The 19,175-nt window shown below is 45.9% G+C and overlaps 1 protein-coding gene across 2 annotated transcripts; it reads right to left on the bottom strand.

The window, feature by feature from the left end:
- Positions 1-2,279: 2,279 nt before the first annotated feature.
- Positions 2,280-7,662, bottom strand: LOC106613654 (N-acetyllactosaminide beta-1,3-N-acetylglucosaminyltransferase 3). Of its 2 annotated transcripts, none has more exons than XM_014216143.3 (2): positions 7,461-7,662; positions 2,280-4,486 (listed from the first exon to the last, which is right to left on the bottom strand). In XM_014216143.3, the coding sequence occupies exon 2, from the start codon at positions 4,474-4,476 to the stop codon at positions 3,328-3,330; it is 1,149 nt and encodes a 382-aa protein (XP_014071618.3). In that variant the 5' UTR covers positions 4,477-4,486; positions 7,461-7,662; the 3' UTR covers positions 2,280-3,327. The 2 variants fall into 2 exon arrangements, with proteins under 2 accessions (XP_014071618.3, XP_014071619.3); XM_014216144.3 differs by having other exon boundaries at positions 7,466-7,631.
- Between the last annotated feature and the right edge of the window lie 11,513 nt (positions 7,663-19,175).

The raw sequence follows: 19,175 nt of genomic DNA, 5'->3' as shown, positions 1-19,175 counted from the left end.
TAGTCCTAAATATTTCCAAAACTAAAAGCATTGATTTGAGACAAATCATCTACTAAACCCTAAACCTCAGCTACATCTCATAATGAATAATGTGGAAATTGAGCAAATTGACTAAACTGCTTGGAGTAACCCTGGAATGTAAACTGTCATGGTCAAAACATATTGACACAACAGTAGCTATGATGGGGAGAAGTGTGTCCATAATAAAGCGCTGCTCTACCTTCTTAACAGCACTATCAACAAGGCAGGTGTCACAACGTCCACAGAAGGTGGCGCCTCTCCTCGGTCGGGCGGTGCTCGGCGGTCGTCGTCGCCGGCCTACTAGCTGCCACCGATCTATGTTTCAGTGTTTGTTAGTTATGTCTGTTTTTTGATTGCACCTGTTTCGTGTTTGTCATTAGTGGGGGGGGGGGGTTAGTTTGTCTGTGGTTAGTTAGGATTCGTGCGGGATTGTTCATTGTTACGTGTGGTAGGGGTTGTATTGTTTATACGTAGTTGGTCTACTACTTATTGTCTAGGCATTAGGGTTGCCGGGCTGCGCCCCGTCTGTCTTTTCGAGTGGAGCTTCCCTCTAGTCTTTTGACTGTTGTGCTCCCAGCCTTATATGGATTTTGCCCTTGGATTTATTAAATCACGTTTGTTCCAACGGACCTCAGTCTCCTGCGCTTGACTCATCCTTCAATTGTTCTATCCGCTCGTGACAGCAGGTCCTAAAGGCCCTGATTTTGTCGCACCTGGACTACTGCCCAGTCATGTGGTCAGGTGCCACAAAGAGGGACTTGGGAAAATTGCAGTTAGCTCAAAACAGGGCAGCACGGCTGGCCCTTAAAAGTAAACGGAGAGCTAACATTAGTGACATGCATGTCACTCTCTCATGGCTCAAAGTGGAAGAGAGATTGACTTCCTCATTACATGTGGCTCAGTTGGTAGAGCATGGTGTTTGCAACGTCAGCATGGTGTTTGCAACGCCAGGGTTGTGGGTTCGATTCCCACGGGGGGCCAGTACAAAAACAAAAAAATGCATGAAATGAAATGTATGCATTCACTACTGTAAGTCGCTCGGGATAAGAGTGTCTGCTAAATGACTATAAATGTAAAAATGTAAATAAATGTAAACATGTTTTTGTAAGAGGTGTTGAAAAGCTGAAGATACCAAGCTGTCTGTTTTAAAATACTAGCACACAGCTCAAACACCCATACATACCCCACAAGACATGCCACCAGAGGTCTCTTCACAGTCCCCAAGTCCAGAACAGACTATGGGAGGCACACAGTACTACATAGAGCCATGACTACATGGAACTCTATTCCACATCAGGTAACTGATGCAAGCAGTAGAATCAGATTTAAAAAGCAGGTAAAAATACACCTTATGGAACAGTGTGGACTGTGAAGTAACAAACATAGGCACAGACACATGCATACACACACATGATAACATACGCACTATACACACACGTACACATGGATTTTGCGTTGTAGATATGTGGTAGTGGAGTATGGGCCTGCTGCCAAGGCAGCAGCTAATGGGGATCCATAATAAATACAAATACTAAAATGTATACCTGGTGCTAACATGCATCCTTTGTCCTGATCTTGTCCATATTCTGACTGTGCCCAAATTTTTGGACAAGTGTAGATGATTAAAATGTCATTGTGATCTGATTGTGATTTGATCTCCCTGACCCAGGGGTGGACTGCCCTGGCATTTCTAACACAACGGATCATTTTTTTCCTGGAAGCCCCCACACCGGCCCATTTTTTTTCGAGGCACCCATTATTAGCCAAATAATGACACTTTTGCAACAAACAAAAAAACAGTGTGTGGCCATGGAAAATCAGCTAATTGTATCACAAGTAGCGTTGCAAAATTGTTTAAACTATGATGCATTAATTGAATACCTGTTTCTAATGTTAATTTGTATATGTCCCTAATCCGTTAAAATAAACCAATTAGAAAATGAACAAAGGCAAAATATTAAAGTTAGATACATGTTCAGTCGTAACTCACTGGCATTGAATAATTATCGTCCTTTCAAAACAGCATCAATGATGAGATGGAATGATTGTGCTACTGTTCCTTCCTTCTTTTAACCACTGATCTGATTCTGACATGGTCAGATTGCGATAGCAATGAAGTGGAAACCTGGAACCCCTCCCCAAAAAATTCCCTTTATAATAAAGCATTGCATGCATCTATTATTTGCGGGTCCGGGAAAGAATAGGCCTTTATATGAAATAATTTCATACAATTGTACATAGTTTTTCATGACCGGAGACATCATACAACTCTTTTTAATACCACACAAATGACCGAAATGACAATTAAAAGTGTGTGCGTGATTAAAGACAAATAAATCACACACGCAATTTGCAACAACACTGTGTGAGAGTTCAGCGACCAGCCAGATGAAGACGAAACGACAGCACCCTCCTCAAGGGAAAGGTACTCAGTGTGAAGCCAATTAATACACAGCTGGGCCCACTAATTGCTTTGTGTCTTCCTCTATATAGGTGTGCCAGGAGAGGAGCTGGGGGAGGATTGGGAGTAGAGACGGGGACCTGTGAGGACGTCAGTTTTTCCTACCTCAGAGAAAGCTTCTGTGACTGGGCACCTTGTCTCTCTGTTAACCTAGGCAGGTTTTAGGTAGAGCGAAGCGTTCCTCCTGCAACTGTTACGTGTAGACGATCGTCTAAGACAGGAGTAGCTGTTTATTGTTTTGCTTTCCCTTTTTGGCCACAGCCTTTAGGTCAACAGCTTAGTTCATGTTTTGTTACGCTGGTGTTTCAGCGTTGGACGTCCCCTGTACTGGAGTTATCTTGTCGGGGCGAAAGAAGACCCGTTTAGTAAATGATACAAAAGAAAAGGAACCCACAACCACTGCCTCTGGTCTGTTCATTTGATGTCTCCCACCTGTGTTAGGGCGCTTCGGACAAACTGATCTGTTCACAATTGTTATACAAATGGATTAAAAAAATTATATTCTATAAACATGCAGTCAGCATTAGATTCACAGAAAGACACACAGGTGTTCATCCTCTGATTATTGATTTAAAAAGATAACATTTACAAAGAACATATTGTTATTTTGCAGTGAACCACAACAGTTTCCTATAAATCAATGTCTTGTCAATCATTTACATGAATAACAGTGCCAGCTGTCAAATTCCACAGTAACCTGGCATACGCCAATAGATCTGGCATTGTTCAAACATCTGCAGGAATACAGCAGGAATAAATCCTGCTTTGAGAGAGCACACCTCAGTAATTGCTTGGCAAAAAAAAGATTGTAAAAAGAAACCTGAGCAGGCAACTGATTTCAAGGGTTACAGTGAACCTTGCAAATTCCCACATTTCAAGTTAGGTTCATGTATTCCATGCCACATAATATATATCTGATGGGGTAGAAATCTGTGTACTAGAATTATTTCCCTGTAATAACAAGGGTCGTACGCGTCCACTTTTTGGGAGGGGACTTGCAGTCCAGCAGTCCTGATACCAAAATGGGACTCTGGCCTAAGACCGGCCTTTTCCAGACACATTCCCATGTAGACGTCGTCAATTGGCAAAATGGGAATGGTATGGGACATTTTGTAAATGACCATAGCTGTGTATCCAGAGAGCAGGAAGCCCCCTCCACCACAATAAGGGGGATATGAGTCTGACTCTTGAACCTGGACTGGGACATAGTATTTGCTCCCTGACTCTCTAATGGGTCCGACATAGCGGATTAGATGACCTGCAAAAAGGTGCATGTCACCATCTTTGTTTTTCTGGCTCTGAAGAAAGTCCACCATGTTATCTGTGTTGGCGAAGATATCATCGTCACCGTTGAAGAGAAATCTGGCCTGGCGGCAGTTCTTGTCCATCCACTCTAAGAACACAATTTGCTTCAGGGTTAGGTTGAAGAAGGAGTCGTTGAAGTCCCACTGCAAGATATCATTATGCTCACGATTCTCCAGTCGTAAAAGCTTGTTCAAAGTGCGCTTCTCAAAGCCTGTGCCTGTGGTGCCAGAGAGAAAAATCCTGCGGATCCACACTCCGTTTTGCAGTCTCTCGTTGGCCCAGGTTTTCCGTAGTACCTCACGGCGGTCGTAATTCACAGGTGAGCTTTTTATGACAAGCAGAAGGAAGACGTCAGCAGACTTGTGAGGGCCTCCACATTTATCAGGTACGTCCAGCAGCATTGGGAAGTGGCGGCAGTGACGATAGAAGAGGAAGTTTTGGATGTGACCAGGCAGAGAGGAAAACCCTGACACATTGGCGGCAGACTCATTCCGTTCACAACGGCCCCAGGTGAAAACACCTGCGCTCTCACTGGTTGGTTTCTGAGGTCTGTTTTGGTAGGTTGATTCCATTCTGTTTATCTGGACATGGTTAGAGGGTTCATCAGGAGGGGAAAAAATGATGACCAAGCACAGAATGCCTATCACAAGTAAAGCTGTCACCTCAAGCAAACGAGAAGACCTTCTCATCCTTGTTGCTCTGTAATGAGAAAAAACAAGACTTGCTTTTAAAATGGGCCACAAATACATCTGTGTTTCCTGTCCCCGTACAAAGAACAACTATTTTAGATGACACAGTCTTAAGCTCTGATTGGTTGACATACTATAAATTGAGAAATTTGGTGACTGAATTTAACAAAAAGAAGAAATTATATTATGAAACCAAGTTAAATGACATTGGAAAAATGCTTTGGAGTACCATAAACGATATCATGGGCAGAAAACCCAATTAATCGCCATCGTTCATTGACGTTTAATAATTTCAATTACTATTTCACTAGTAAAGTGAAAAAACTTAGTTGCTGTTCTATGCCCAAAATATGTCTGCAGAATTTTTTTAAATAACATGCTTCTTACAGTATGACAAACATAAGATGACTGGGACAGTCATTACTGAGGAAAATAGTATTCAATTTGAAATAAAGAAATTGTAACACGAATGGATAGAAAATTCTATTCTATAAACATGCAGTCAGCATTAGATTCACAGAAAGACACACAGGTGTTCATCCTCTGATTATGAATTTAAAATAGAGAACATTTTCAAGAAAACATTTTAGAAAGATCAAACAGAGAATGCCTAAAGACAAAGAATACCTTGTCTAACAGTTATTTTGCAGTGAACCACAACAGTTTCCTATCTGAGCTTAGCGGGTCTTCCTGAGGCACTGTGGTTTACACTAGCTCAAGTGTTCAGATAAAAGGTCAAAAACAGCAGAAAGGCAGTGTAAAGAAAGAGAGAATCAATGGCTAAACAAAATGGACATTCATTTCCCTTTTAAAGTATAAGAAATAAAAGTGATGCACAGTGACAGGTATACACGTCTACTCATTTTTGGGGGGGAAATTATAAATCAATAATCAACTATCTATCTCTATGATGTAGAAGAGTATCATTGATTCGAATCATTTCAACCTTTGGACAATTACGTCCTTCAGGGGTTAGGCAGGGGTGTGACAATAATGAAATTCCAACTCAAATGAGATCAAGTATTAGGTAGTTCTTGGCATATGCATTCAATTTTCTGAATTGCATCATAGGACTGCAGTAATGGAAATGCAAGGGTGGCAACTGATCCAATGTTGTCATGTCTGGAGAAAATAAGTGGAACAAGCCAACAGTTCTGGACATTCATCAAGGCATGTTTTGCAAAGTGGATGAGCAATTTCTCAAACAACTGGAAAAACCAGCAAGAAAAATAGATAACCTTTACTTAACAATGCTAATGCCATACAACAATTTCAGAAATGTGCTTATAGTTGGGTGTTTATTTGCGTAACAAGCCTTTCTTCCCGTTTGAGGCTAGAAAGCAGCTTGCTCAAGACACTTTTCTTTCTGTAATTGATTATGACGACTTATTGTATATGCATGCAGCCTCTTCTGTGTTAAAGAGACTGTTTAACATGCATCTCCGCGTTTTTTAAATAAATTCTCAACCACCTTTGCGCCTTGTATCAAATGGTGGTTCATCTCATAGAGATCAATAGAGGACTCATCTTTATATCTGTGCTATTATAGTGTGACAGCATGGGTAGCGCCATTGAGGCTACAACCTATAAGAATCCCTACCCAGTTGACTATATTGACTACTTTAAAATGGCGGAAGCATGATTTGAAGCCCTCAATGGCGCTGCTCATGCTAAAATGGCCTTTTGGCCATTAGAGGCCCCTATCATTCTCTATGGTTCCTCTACAAAGCCCTTCTGGGTAAACTAAACTCCCCCTCTACCTTGGTAGCCTGCTCTCCTTCACCACTAGCAGTTACTAGTTGCGGTCTACTAGGTGGTTGCTACATAAAGTCCCCAGGGCCGTTACCAAGTGAGGAAAGACTGCCTTTTCCTATTGTTAACTGGCAATAGCCAACACTCGCATAGCTGACGTTTTGGTGGTGTCGGAGGTGTGTGTAACCTAACTGTGTTGGAGCTGTCAAATCGATGAGCAGCTGCTCTTTATCATTGCCACAAAAAAACACACGCGTCCCATTCACGTTAGAAGTTTAGAAAGAGAAAGTGTAGGCTATAAATAATGACGGTCAAATTGAAAATTATTAAACAAAAGAATTTGGATTTCTACCAGCCTAATCAAGGTGTAGATTACATTATATCTCCCATTCAAGTGTTCAAACTTGTAAACAAGGTTGAATGGGATTTCTCTTAATTTGACAGCATGCAGCCAAAGGCAATGTCCGCTTTAGGTATAGACCTAATGCCAGGAGCCGCTTGTGGATTTGACAGCTCTAACGCAGTTAGCTCTAACGGTGTGTTAGAAATGCCAGAGCTGATTTCTGGTCCCAGTCCGCCCCTGTTGAAAACCCTATGTCCACACACCCACTGTTCAAGTGTTTGTATAATTAAAATTAGAAATACATATTAAGCTACTAACCAATGTGATTGTGACAGTGTTGTAGTGTAGGTGAATTTCTTTAATTTATTGACAATAAGAGGAAAGGGGTGTCCCCCAGTCAATCGTGTGCAATTTGAAACCGCCTGCCCGTTTTAAAACCAGCACCACAGCCTGTGGTAATTGGCTATTATACTTTTTTTTTTTATCCAACTGTGAATTTATAGGCAAACAATTTCTTATAATAACCACATTTGCCTCTGTCGCAGAAATTAAGCAAATATCCTCTATACTAGTAGGTATTTCGCTGTAAAGCCTACAATTGACAGTGGCTCATGCCTATAGTTCCTAAACTTCTCTCTGGGAAGCTTAGCCTTCGGATCTGCACGACTTTATTGTAATTGTATTGGAATGTCCAAAAGCAGTTTATTTGTTTGTTCGTATGAATACAATTGTTCTGTCATTACTTTTTAGTGATTATATTCGTATAAGTTATGCCAACAAACAAACCAATATAGTAGCCTATATTTATTTGTAGTATAGTGAAATTATACAACTAATTCGTTGCCACAGAAAAGCATATCTGCATATTTACAATGCACTTGTTTCTTACCTTACCCTTCCGGCAGAACGTCTGGTGCTGACTTGGCTCACTCTGAAAATTATAAATACACTTACTCCTTAGCGCTGGGCGTTATTCACCAGGGGCAAAGTTCAGTACGAACACATTCTAGAACGTTGCAGATAGAAATACCACAAACAGAGCCGATGTGATTACTTATTCTGCATGTCAGTGACGTATGTTGTTCTATATAGCGTTCCAAAACGTTGCATCCTTCTGAACACGAACCTATTACGTTTAATGTTCCTGAATATGCGCCTTGCGTCACCCCAACCCTTCCACGAATCACAGGCTAAGATAAATGTAATGTATTCATTAAAAGGGCAATATGCAGTGGTACATTTTTTTTTTTTACTTTTAAATTAATGATACTGTATCACAAGAGGTTGGTGGCACCTTAATTGGGGAGGATAGGCTCGTGGTAATGGCTGGAGTGGAATTGTGGAATGGTAGCAAATACATCAAACACATGGTTTCCAAGTGTTTGATGCCATTCCATTTGCTCTGTTCCACCCATTAGTAAGAGCCATCTTCCACTCATCAGCCTCCACTGTACTGTATATACTCATTGATTGGTTGCAACCTGGTCTCAGAGCATTTAGTATTATTATTTTCGGGAATCCGAGACACACCATTTAGTATGATATGTCACGTTATGTTAGGTTACATTACATTAGGCTTCCAATTTAATAGCGGTCGTACAATATAGTACGAATTGTGGGACGTATAGTATCCTACGTCTTGATTGCACATTTGCACCAGTATGCTTTGACCTGTTTGGTATGATAAATTACCTTACCTTAGGTTACATTACATAGGCTACCAATGGAATAGCGGTCCTAAACTCAACAAAAAAAAGAAACGTCCCTTTTTCAGGACCTTGTCTTTCAAAGATAATTTGTAAAAATCAAAATAACTTCACAGATCTGCATTGTAAAGGGTTTAAACATTGTTTCCCATGCTTGTTCAATGAACCATAAACAATTATTGAACATGCCCTTGTGGAACGGTCGTTAAGACACTAACAGCTTACAGATGGTAGGCAATTAAGGTCACAGTTATGAAAACTTAGGACACTAAAGAGGCCTTTCTACTGACTCTGTAAAACACCAAAAGAAAGATGCCCAGGGTCCCTGCTCATCTGTGTGAACGTGCCTTAGGCCAGGGCAATAAATTGCAATGTCCGTACTGTGAGACGCCTAAGACAGCGCTACAGGGAGACAGGATGGACAGCTAATTGTCCTCGCAGTGGCAGACCACGTGTAACAACACCTGCACAGGATCGGTACATCCGAACATCACACCTGCGAGACAGGTACAGGATGGCAACAACAACTGCCCGAGTTACACCAGGAACGCACAATCCCTCCATCAGTGCTCAGATTGTCTGCAATAGGCTGAGAGAGGCTGGACTGAGGCCTTGTAGGCCTGTTGTAATACAGGTCCTCACCAGACATCACCGGCAACAACGTCACCTATGGGCACAACCCACCGTCGCTGGACCAGACAGGACTGGGAAAAAGTGCTCTTCACTGATGTGATTTGGATTCGCGTTTATCGTCAAAGAAATGCGCGTTACACCAAGGCCTGTACTCTGGAGCAGGATCGATTTGGAGGTAGAGGGTCCGTCATGGTCTGGGGCGGTGTGTCACAGCATCATCGGACTGAGCTTGTTGTCATTGCAGGCAATCTCAACGCTATGCATTCCAGGGAAGACATCCTCCTCTCTCATGTGGTACCCTTCCTGCAGGCTCATCCTGACAATTGAGCACGTCTGGGACCTGTTGGCTCGGAGGGTGAGGGCTAGGGCCAGGGCCATTCCCCCCAGAAATGTCTGGGAACTTGCAGGTGCCTTGGTTGAAGAGTGGGGTAACATCTTACAGCAAGAACTGGCAAATCTGGTGCAGTCCATGAGGAGGAGATGCACTGGAGTACTTAATGCAGATGGTGGCCACACCAGATACTGACTGTTACTTTTGATTTTGACCCCTCCCCCCCCTGTTCAGGGACACATTATTACATTTTTGTTAGTGACATGTCTGTGGAATTTGTTCAGTTTATGTCTCAGTTGTTGAATCTTATGTTCATACAAATATTTACACGTTAAGTTTGCTGAAAATAAATGCAGATGACTGTCACGGATTTCGTCGTGGTGTTGAAGGGAGGACCAAAATGCAGCGGGTATATGGATACTCATCTTTTTATTTAAACTCGGAAACGCATCCACATGGAAAAAACAAAACAATAAACAGTACTCACGACTAGACAGTGTAGCAGGCTCAATCAACGCAGTGCTCACAAACAATTACCCACAAACACACAGACAAACACACCCTACTAATATAGGACTCCCAATCAAAGGCAACACCACACACCTGCCTTCAATTGGAAGTCCACCCCAATTAACTATACATAGAACAACCCAACCTAGACAGAACATACAAAACACAACTCCTTCTGCCACGCCCTGACCAAAACTTATACACTTACTCCCTCTGCTGGTCAGGACGTGACATTACCCCCCCCCCCCCCCCTAAAGGTGCAGACCCCGAATGCACCTTCAAAAGAAAAAAACACAGAAAACCAAAAACAAACAGAAAAATCCCCCTAACTACAGGGAGGGAAGGGAGGGTGGCTGCCGTCAATGACGGCACTGTGCTACACCCCCCCTCCCCAACCCACCTATGTTGGAGGTGGCTCAGGTGCGGGACGTGGACACCGTTCCACCCTCGTCGTCGCCCACTTCGGTAGCGCCCCTGGCGGCTCCGGAATACTAGTAGGCGCACCTGACCTCACCCGACTGGCGGGCGACTCTTGCCGCGACCGGCTGGCGGGTGTCCCTGGCTGCGGCCGGCTGGCGGGCCACTCTGGCTGATCCTGGCCGGCGGGCCACTCTGGCTGATCCTGAGTGGCCAGTCCTGAGTGATCCTGAGTGGCAGCTCCGGGCAGTCGGGCCACTCTGGCAGCTCCGGGCAGTCGGGCCACTCTGGCAGCTCCGGCAGCTCCGGGCAGTCGGGCCACTCTGGCAGCTCCGGGCAGTCGGGCCACTCTGGCAGCTCCGGGCAGTCGGGCCACTCTGGCAGCTCCGGGCAGTCGGGCCACTCTGGCAGCTCCGGGCAGACTGGCCACTCTGGCAGCTCCGGGCAGACTGGCCACTCTGGCATCTCCTGACAAGTGGGTGGCTCTGGCGACTCTTGACTGACGGGCGGCTCTGGCGACTCTTGACTGACGGGCGGCTCTGGCGACTCTTGACTGACGGGCGGCTCTAGTGACTCTTGACTGGCGGGGCTGGACTGACGCACTAGAAGCCTTGTGCGTGGGGCTGGTACTGGACGTGCCAGCCCGGAGACACGCACCTCAGGGCTAGTGCGGGGAGCTGGCCTGGGCCTCCATTCTTGCCCCGCAAAACTGCCCTTGTGCCCCCCCCAAAAAAAATCTTGGGGCTGCCTCTCGAGATGACTAAACTCCTCCATAGCCCTGGAAACGCTCATCCTTAATTCTGCCCATGTCCATCCTTCCTCCTCGTTCCTCTGCTGCTTGGTCGTGGTTTGGTGGGTAATTCTGTCACGGATTTTGTCGTGGTGTTGAAGGGAGGACCAAAATGCAGCGGGTATGTGGATACTCATCTTTTTATTTAAACTCAGAAACGCATCCACATGGAAAAAACTAAACAATAAACAGTACTCACGACTAGACAGTATAGCAGGCTCAATCAACGCAGTGCTCACAAACAATTACCCACAAAAACACAGACAAACACACCCTACTAATATAGGACTCCCAATCAAAGGCAACACCACACACCTGCCTTCAATTGGAAGTCCACCCCAATTAACTATACATAGAACAACCCAACCTAGACAGAACATACAAAACACAACTCCTTCTGCCACGCCCTGACCAAAGCTTATACACTTACTCCCACTGCTGGTCAGGACGTGACAATGACAGGACGTTTCTTTTTTTGCTGAGTTTACATGTACAGTATCAGTCAAAAGTATGGACACACCTACTACTTCAAGGGTTTATCTTTATTTTTACTATTTTCTACATTGTAGAATAATAGTGAAGACATCAAAACTATGAAATAACATATATGGAATCATGTAGTAACCAAAAAAGTGTTAAACAAATCAAAATACATTTTAGATTTGAGATTCTTCAAAGTAGCCACACTTTGCCTTGATGACAGCTTTGCACACTCTTGGTATTCTCTCCACCAGCTTCACCTGGAATGCTTTTCCAACAGTCCTGAAGGGGTTCCCACATATGCTGAGCACTTGTTGGCTACTTTTCCTTCACTCTGCGGTCCAACTCACCCCAAACCATCTCAATTGGGTTGAGGTCGGGTGATTGTGGAGGCCAGGTCATCTGATGCAGCACTCTCCTTTGTCAAATATCCCTACACAGCCTGGAGATGTGTTTGGGGTCATTGTCCTGTTGAAAAACAAATGATAGTCCCGCTAAGTGCAAACCAGATGGAATCGCTGCAGAATGCTGTGGTAGCCATGCTGGTTATGCGTGCCTTGAATTCTAAATAAATCACAGACAGTGTCACCAGCAAAGCACCCCCACACCTCCTCCATGCTTCATGGTGGGAACCACATATGTGGAGATCATCCGTTCCACTACTCTGCATCTCACAAAGACACGGCGATTGGAACCAAAAATCACAAATTTGGACTCATCAGACCAAAGGACAGATTTCCACCGATCTATTGTCCATTGCTCGTGTTTCTTGGCGCAAGCAAGTCTTTTCTTCTTATTGGTGTCCTTTAGTAGTGGTTTCTTTGCAGCAAATTGACCAAAGATGCCTGATTCATGCAGTCTCCTCTGAACAGTTGATGTTGAGATGTGTCTGTTACCTGAACTCTATAAAGCATTTATTTTGGCTTCAATCTGAGGCTGGTAACTCTAATTAACTCATCCTCTGTAGCAGAGGTAATTCTGGGTCTTCCTTTCCTGTGGCGGTCCTCATGAGAGCCAGTTTCATCATAGCGCTTGATGGTTTTTGCGACTGCACTTGAAGAAACTTTAAAGTTCTTGACATTTTCCGCATTGACTGACCTTCATGTCTTAAAGTAATGATGGACTATCTTTTCTCTTTGCATATTTGAGCTGTTCTTGCCATAATATGGACTTGATCTTTACCAAATAGGGCTATATTCTGTATACCATCCCTATCTTGTCACAACACAACTGATTGGCTCAAATGCATTAAGAAGGAAAGAAATTCCACAGATTAACTTTTAACAAGGCACACCTGTTAATTTAAATGCATTCCAGGTGACTACCTCATGAAGCTGGTTGAGAGAATGCCAAGAGTGTGAAAAGCTGGCATCAAGGCAAAGGGTGGCTACTTTGAAGAATCAAAAATTCTTGAAAACAAGAATTTGCTTTTTGGTCTTAATTTAAGATTATCGATAGGCAGTGTGGTTAAGGTCAGGATTAAGGTTTAAAATCAGATTTTAATAAGAGAAATTGTATAAATGGGCAGGGTTTAGCCATGATTACATTTCCTATCGCTGACACCAAGCGGGACATTCCCGCAGGACACTGAGGCGGAGTAGGCTCTGAACGACATGCCCGCTCGATGTCCGCATCCACCTCCCACACCACCGGTGCCACCAGATATTTTTTATTTATTTCACCTTTATTTAACCAGGTAGGCAAGTTGAGAACAAGTTCTCATTTACAATTGCGACCTGGCCAAGATAAAGCAAAGCAGTTCGACAACATACAACAACACAGAGTTACACATGGAGTAAAACAAATATACAGTCAATAATACAGTAGAAAATAAGTCTATATACAATGTGAGCAAATGAGGTGAGATAAGGGAGGTAAAGGCAAAAAAGATTTAAATAAAAAAATATATATATATTTTTTTTAAAGTCCATGGTGGCAAAGTAAATACAATATAGCAAGTAAAACACTGGAATGGTAGATTTGTAGTAGAATAAAGTGCAAAGTAGAAATAGAGATAATGGGGTGCAAAGGAGCAAAATAAAATAAATAAAATAAATAAATACAGTAGGGAAGAGGTAGTTGTTTGGGCTAAATTATAGATGGGCTATGTACAGGTGCAGTGATCTGTGAGCTGCTCTGACAGCTGGTGCTTAAAGCTAGTGAGGGAGATAAGTGCTTCCAGTTTCAGAGATTTTTGTAGTTCGTTCCAGTCATTGGCAGCAGAGAACTGGAAGAAGAGACGGCCAAAGGAGGAATTGGCTTTGGGGGTGACCAGAGAGATATACCCGCTGGAGCGAGTGCTACAGGTGGGTGCTGCTATGGTGACCAGTGAGCGGAGATAAGGGGGGACTTTACCTAGCAGGGTCTTGTAGATGACCTGGAGCCAGTGGGTTTGGCGATGATTATGAAGCGAAGGCCAGCCAACGAGAGCGTACAGGTCGCAGTGGTGGGTAGTATATGGGGCTTTGGTGACAAAACGGATGGCACTGTGATAGACTGCATCCAGTTTGTTGAGTAGTGTATTGGAGGCTATTTTGTAAATGACATCGCCAAAGTTGAGGATTGGTAGGATGGTCAGTTTTACGAGGGTATGTTTGGCAGCATGAGTGAAGGATGCTTTGTTGCGAAATAGGAAGCCAATTCTTGATTTAACTTTGGATTGGAGATGTTTGGTGTGAGTCTGGAAGGAGAGTTTACAGTCTAACCAGACACCTAGGTATTTGTAGTTGTCCACATATTCTAAGTCAGAACTGTCCAGAGTAGTGATGCAGGACAGGCGGGCAGGTGCAGGCAGCGATCGGTTGAAGAGCATGCATTTAGTTTTACTTGTATTTAGGAGCAGTTGGAGGCCACGGAAGGAGAGTTGTATTGCATTGAAGCTCGTCTGGAGGGTTGTTAACACAGTGTCCAAAGAAGGGCCAGAAGTATACAGAATGGTGTCGTCTGCGTAGAGGTGGATCAGAGACTCACCAGCAGCAAGAGCGACATCATTGATGTATACAGAGAAAAGAGTTGGCCCAAGAATTGAACCCTGTGGCACCCCCATAGAGACTGCCAGAGGTCCGGACAACAGGCCGTCCGATTTGACACACTGAACTCTATCAGAGAAGTAGTTGGTGAACCAGGCGATGCAATCATTAGAGAAACCAAGGCTATTGAGTCTGCCGATGAGGATGTGGTGATTGACAGAGTCGAAAGCTTTGGCCAGGTCAATGAAAACGGCAGCACAGTATTGTTTCTTATCGATGGCGGTTATGATATCGTTTAGGACCTTGAGCGTGGCTAAGGTGCACCCATGACCAGCTCTGAAACTAGATTACATAGCGGAGAAGGTGCGGTGGGATTCGAAATGGTCGGTAATCTGTTTGTTGACTTGGCTTTCGAAGACCTTATAAAGGCAGGGTAGGATGGATATAGGTCTATAGCAATTTGGGTCAAGAGTGTCCCCTCCTTTGAAGAGGGGGATGACAGCAGCTGCTTTCCAATCTAAGGGAATCTCAGACGACACGAAAGAGAGGTTGAACAGGCTAGTAATAGGGGTTGCAATAATTTCGGCAGATAATTTTAGAAAGAAAGGGTCCAGATTGTCTAGGACGGGTGATTTGATATGAGGCCGGAAGTATGGGAGTGGGATCGATGGGCCGTTCCTCTGTATCATAGAGATGGGACAGTGCGTCTGCCTTAGTGTTTTGGGAACCCGGTCTATACGAGATAGTAAATCTAAATCTAGTGAAATACATGGCCCACCTTGCCTGACGAGGGTTCAGTCTCCTCGCCGCTCGGATGTACTCCAGATTCCGGTGGTCGGTCCAGATGAGGAAAGAGTGTTTAGCCCCCTCGAGCCAATGTCTCCACACTTTCAGCGCTTTCATGACCGCTAGCAGCTCCCGGTCCCCCACGTCATAATTTCGCTCCGCCGGGCTGAGCTTCCTCGAAAAGAAAGCGCAGGGGCGGAGCTTCGGTGGCATGCCCGAGCGCTGGGAAAGCACGGCACCTACCCCAGCCTCGGACGCGTCCACCTCCACCATGAATGCCAAAGAGGGACCCGGATGAGCCAATACGGGAGCCTCGGTGAACAGTGACTTCAGACGATCAAAAGCTCTGTCCACCTCAGCCGACCACCGCAGAAGCACCGGACCTCCCTTCAGCAGTGAGGTAATGGGAGCAGCCACCTGCCCAAAGCCCCGGATAAACCTCCGGTAATAATTGGCAAACCCTAAAAACCACTGCACCTCCTTCACCGTGGTGGGAGTCGGCCAATTACGCACGGCCGAAATGTGGTCACACTCCATCTCCACCCCTGATGTGGAAAATGTGATACCCCAGGAAAGAGACGGACTGTTTGAAGAACACGCATTTCTCAGCCTTAACGTATAAGTCATGCTCCAACAGTCGCCCAAGAACTTTGCGCACCAGAGACACATGCGCGGCGCACGTAGCGGAATATATCAAGATGTCATCGATATAAGCCACCACACCCTGCCCGTGCAGGTCCCTGAGAATCTCGTCGACAAAGGATTGGAAGACAGCTGGAGCATTCTTCAACCCATACGGCATGACGAGGTACTTATAATGGCCGGATGTGGTACTAAATGCGGTCTTCCACTCATCTCCCGTCCGGATACGCACCAAGTTATACGCGCTCCGGAGATCCAATTTTGTGAAGAAGCGTGCTCCGTGGAATGACTCCGTTACCATAGCAACGAGAGGTAGCGGGTAACTGTACCCCACCGTGATCGAATTTAGACCTCTATAGTCAATGCACGGACGCAACCCTCCTCCTTTCTTCTTCACAAAAAAGAAACTCGCGGAGGCGGGGGACATGGAGGGCCGAATGTACCCCTGCCTCAGAGATTCGGAGACATATGTTTCCATAGCCACCGTCTCCTCCTGGGACAGGGGATACACGTGACTCCAGGGGGGTACGGCGTCTACCTGGAGGTTTATCACACAATCCCCTCGTCGATGAGGTGGTAATTTAGTCGCCCTCTTCTTACAGAAGGCGATAGCCAAATCGGCATACTCGGGGGGAATGTGCACTGTGGGGACTTGGTCTGGACTCTCCACCGTCGTTGCACCGATGGAAACTCCCACACACCTACCTGAGCACTCCTCTGACCACCCCTTTAGAGCCCTCTGTTGCCACGAAATAGTAGGGTTGTGAAAGGCCAACCAAGGAATCCCCAGCACCACTGGAAACGCAGGAGAATCAATGAGGAAAAAACTCATTTTCTCCTCATGATCCCCCCGCGCAACCATGTCCAGTGGCGCCGTGGACTCCCTGACCACCCCTGACCCTAGTGGTCTACTGTCTAAGGAGTGCACCTGAAAGGGTTTATCCAGCGGAAACTGGGGAATCCCTAACCTCTGTGCGAAACCACAATCCATGAAATTCCCTGCTGAGCCTGAATCGACTAGCGCCTTATGCTGGGAATGAGGGAAAAACTCAGGGAAAGAAATCAAAACAAACATGTGACCAACAGGGGGCTCTGGGTGAGCCTGGTGCTGACTCACCTGAGGTATCCAGTGTGTATCAGTGTGGATGACGGATCACCAGCTCAAGCTGGACCTCGGCAAGACGGAGCTGCTCTTCCTCCCGGGGAAGGACTGCCCGTTCCATGATCTCGCCATCACGGTTGACAACTCCCTTAGATGCACTATTGTCAAGTGGTTGTTCCACTGGATATCATAAGGTGAATGCACCATTTTGTAAGTCGCTCTGGATAAGAGCGTCTGCTAAATGACTTAAATGTAAATGTAAATGTATCCGAACAGTGCCCTGGCTGCCATCTTGACTCCCAGATGAGCCCCTCCAACACCGGTCGGTAGTGTGCCCTCTCAGACCACTTCCAGTGCGGGAGGACGCTCCTCCTCCGGTCGCCCTTGCTGCAGCACCTCCTAACTCCATGGGGTTTGGAGCAGAGGTGCTGGGGGTTGGAACCAACAGGACCCCATCCGGACGACCGCGGGTAGCCAGCAAGTTATCCAGCCTGATGGACATGTCCATTAGCTGGTCCAGGGTGAGGGTAGCGTCTCTACAGGCAAGCTCCCTGCGGATGTCCTCACGTAGGCCACACCGATAGTGGTCGATCAAGGCCCTGTCGTTCCACCCCAAGCCGGCTGCCAAGATCCGGAACTCCAGCGCGAAGTCTTGAGTGCTCTTCGTCTCCTGCCGCAGAAGGTCGATGGTCGAACACGGCCCGGAACTGGCAGGTGAACTCTGTGTAGTTTTCCCTCGCTGAGTCTGGTCCCTCCCAGACCGCGTTGGCCCACTCCAGAGCTCTACCGGACAGGCAGGAGACGAGGGCGCTCACGCTCTCTCCTCCCGAAGGAGCCGGGTGAACGGTTGCCAGGTACAACTCCAGCTGGAGCAGAAAACCCTTGGTTGGTGATGGTGCAGGTGGGTACACGTTGGGCGTAGGGGTAGGCCGACCACGCCTCTCCCATCTTTCCATCGTTGCCATCACCTGATCCATGGCTGTCCCGAGATGGTGGAGTACGGTGGTGTGCTATTGTATGCGCTCCTCCATGGACGTGGAGGGCGCGTCGGCTCCTGCTGACTCCATAATGTGGTGTGGGATTCTGTAACGGAGCCTCTCTATGGAGGGGGGGGGGGGGTGGAATCAGGAGCAGGAGAGCAGAGGGTTCCAGAAGAATCCACCGTTTATTTTGGCAGATCCGAAAAAACACAACGACACATACAGGGGAGAAACCTCAACTCCGTAATGCCTACAAGCAAAATGTTCATGGTAACACATACCGTACAAACAACTAACAACGCCCGTGGTGCAGGCACGCACCCCTTACATGTTGCCTACAGCAAAATAAACCCGCACACAGCCTAACCTGCTGTGGGGAAATATAAAGCCACCGAAATCAACAAAAGAAGACACAGGTGTGTAAAACCACACAGAACTAAATGAAAAGGAAAATGCGATCGGTGGCAGCTAGTAGGCCGGCGACGACGACCGCCGAGCACCGCCCGAACAGGAAGAGGAGCCACCTTCGGTGGATGTCGTGACAACTATTCCCTCTTTCTCTCGCTCTCTCTCCTCTTACCCACTCTCTCTCTATCTTCTCTTTCTCTATCTCTCCTCTTACCCACTCTCTCTCTCTCCTCTTACCCACTCTCTCTCTCCTCTTACCCACTCTCTCCCTCTTCTCTTACTCTCTCTCTCTCCTCTTACCCACTCTCTCTCTATCTTCTCTTACTCTCTCTCTCTCCTCTTACCCACTCTCTCTCTATCTTCTCTTACTCTCTCTCTCTCCTCTTACCCACTCTCTCTCTATCTTCTCTTACTCTCTCTCTCTCTCCTCTTACCCACTCTCTTTCTATCTTCTCTTACTCTCTCTCCTCTTACCCACTCTCTCTCTCTCCTCTTACCCACTCTCTCTCTCTTCTCTTACCCACTCTCTCTCTCTTCTCTTACTCTATCACTCTCTCCTCTTACCCACTCTCTCTCTCTCCTCTTACCCACTCTCTCTCTCCTCTTACCCACTCTCTCTCTCTCCTCTTACCCACTCTCTTTCTATCTTCTCTTACTCTCTCTCCTCTTACCCACTCTCTCTCCACTTACCCACTCTCTCTCCTCTTACCCACTCTCTCGCCTCTTAACCACTCTCTCTATCTTCTCTTACCCACTCTCTATCTTCTCTTGCTCTCTCTTTCTCTCCTCTTACTCACTCTCTCTCTCTCTTCTCTCGCTCTCTCTCCATATCTCTGGTTTTCTACACCCA

Source organism: Salmo salar, chromosome 10 (genome assembly GCF_965601325.2).
Source record: "Salmo salar chromosome 10, fSalSal1, whole genome shotgun sequence".
Classification (NCBI taxonomy): domain Eukaryota; kingdom Metazoa; phylum Chordata; class Actinopteri; order Salmoniformes; family Salmonidae; genus Salmo; species Salmo salar.
This window is presented reverse-complemented; position numbering and strand designations above follow the sequence as displayed.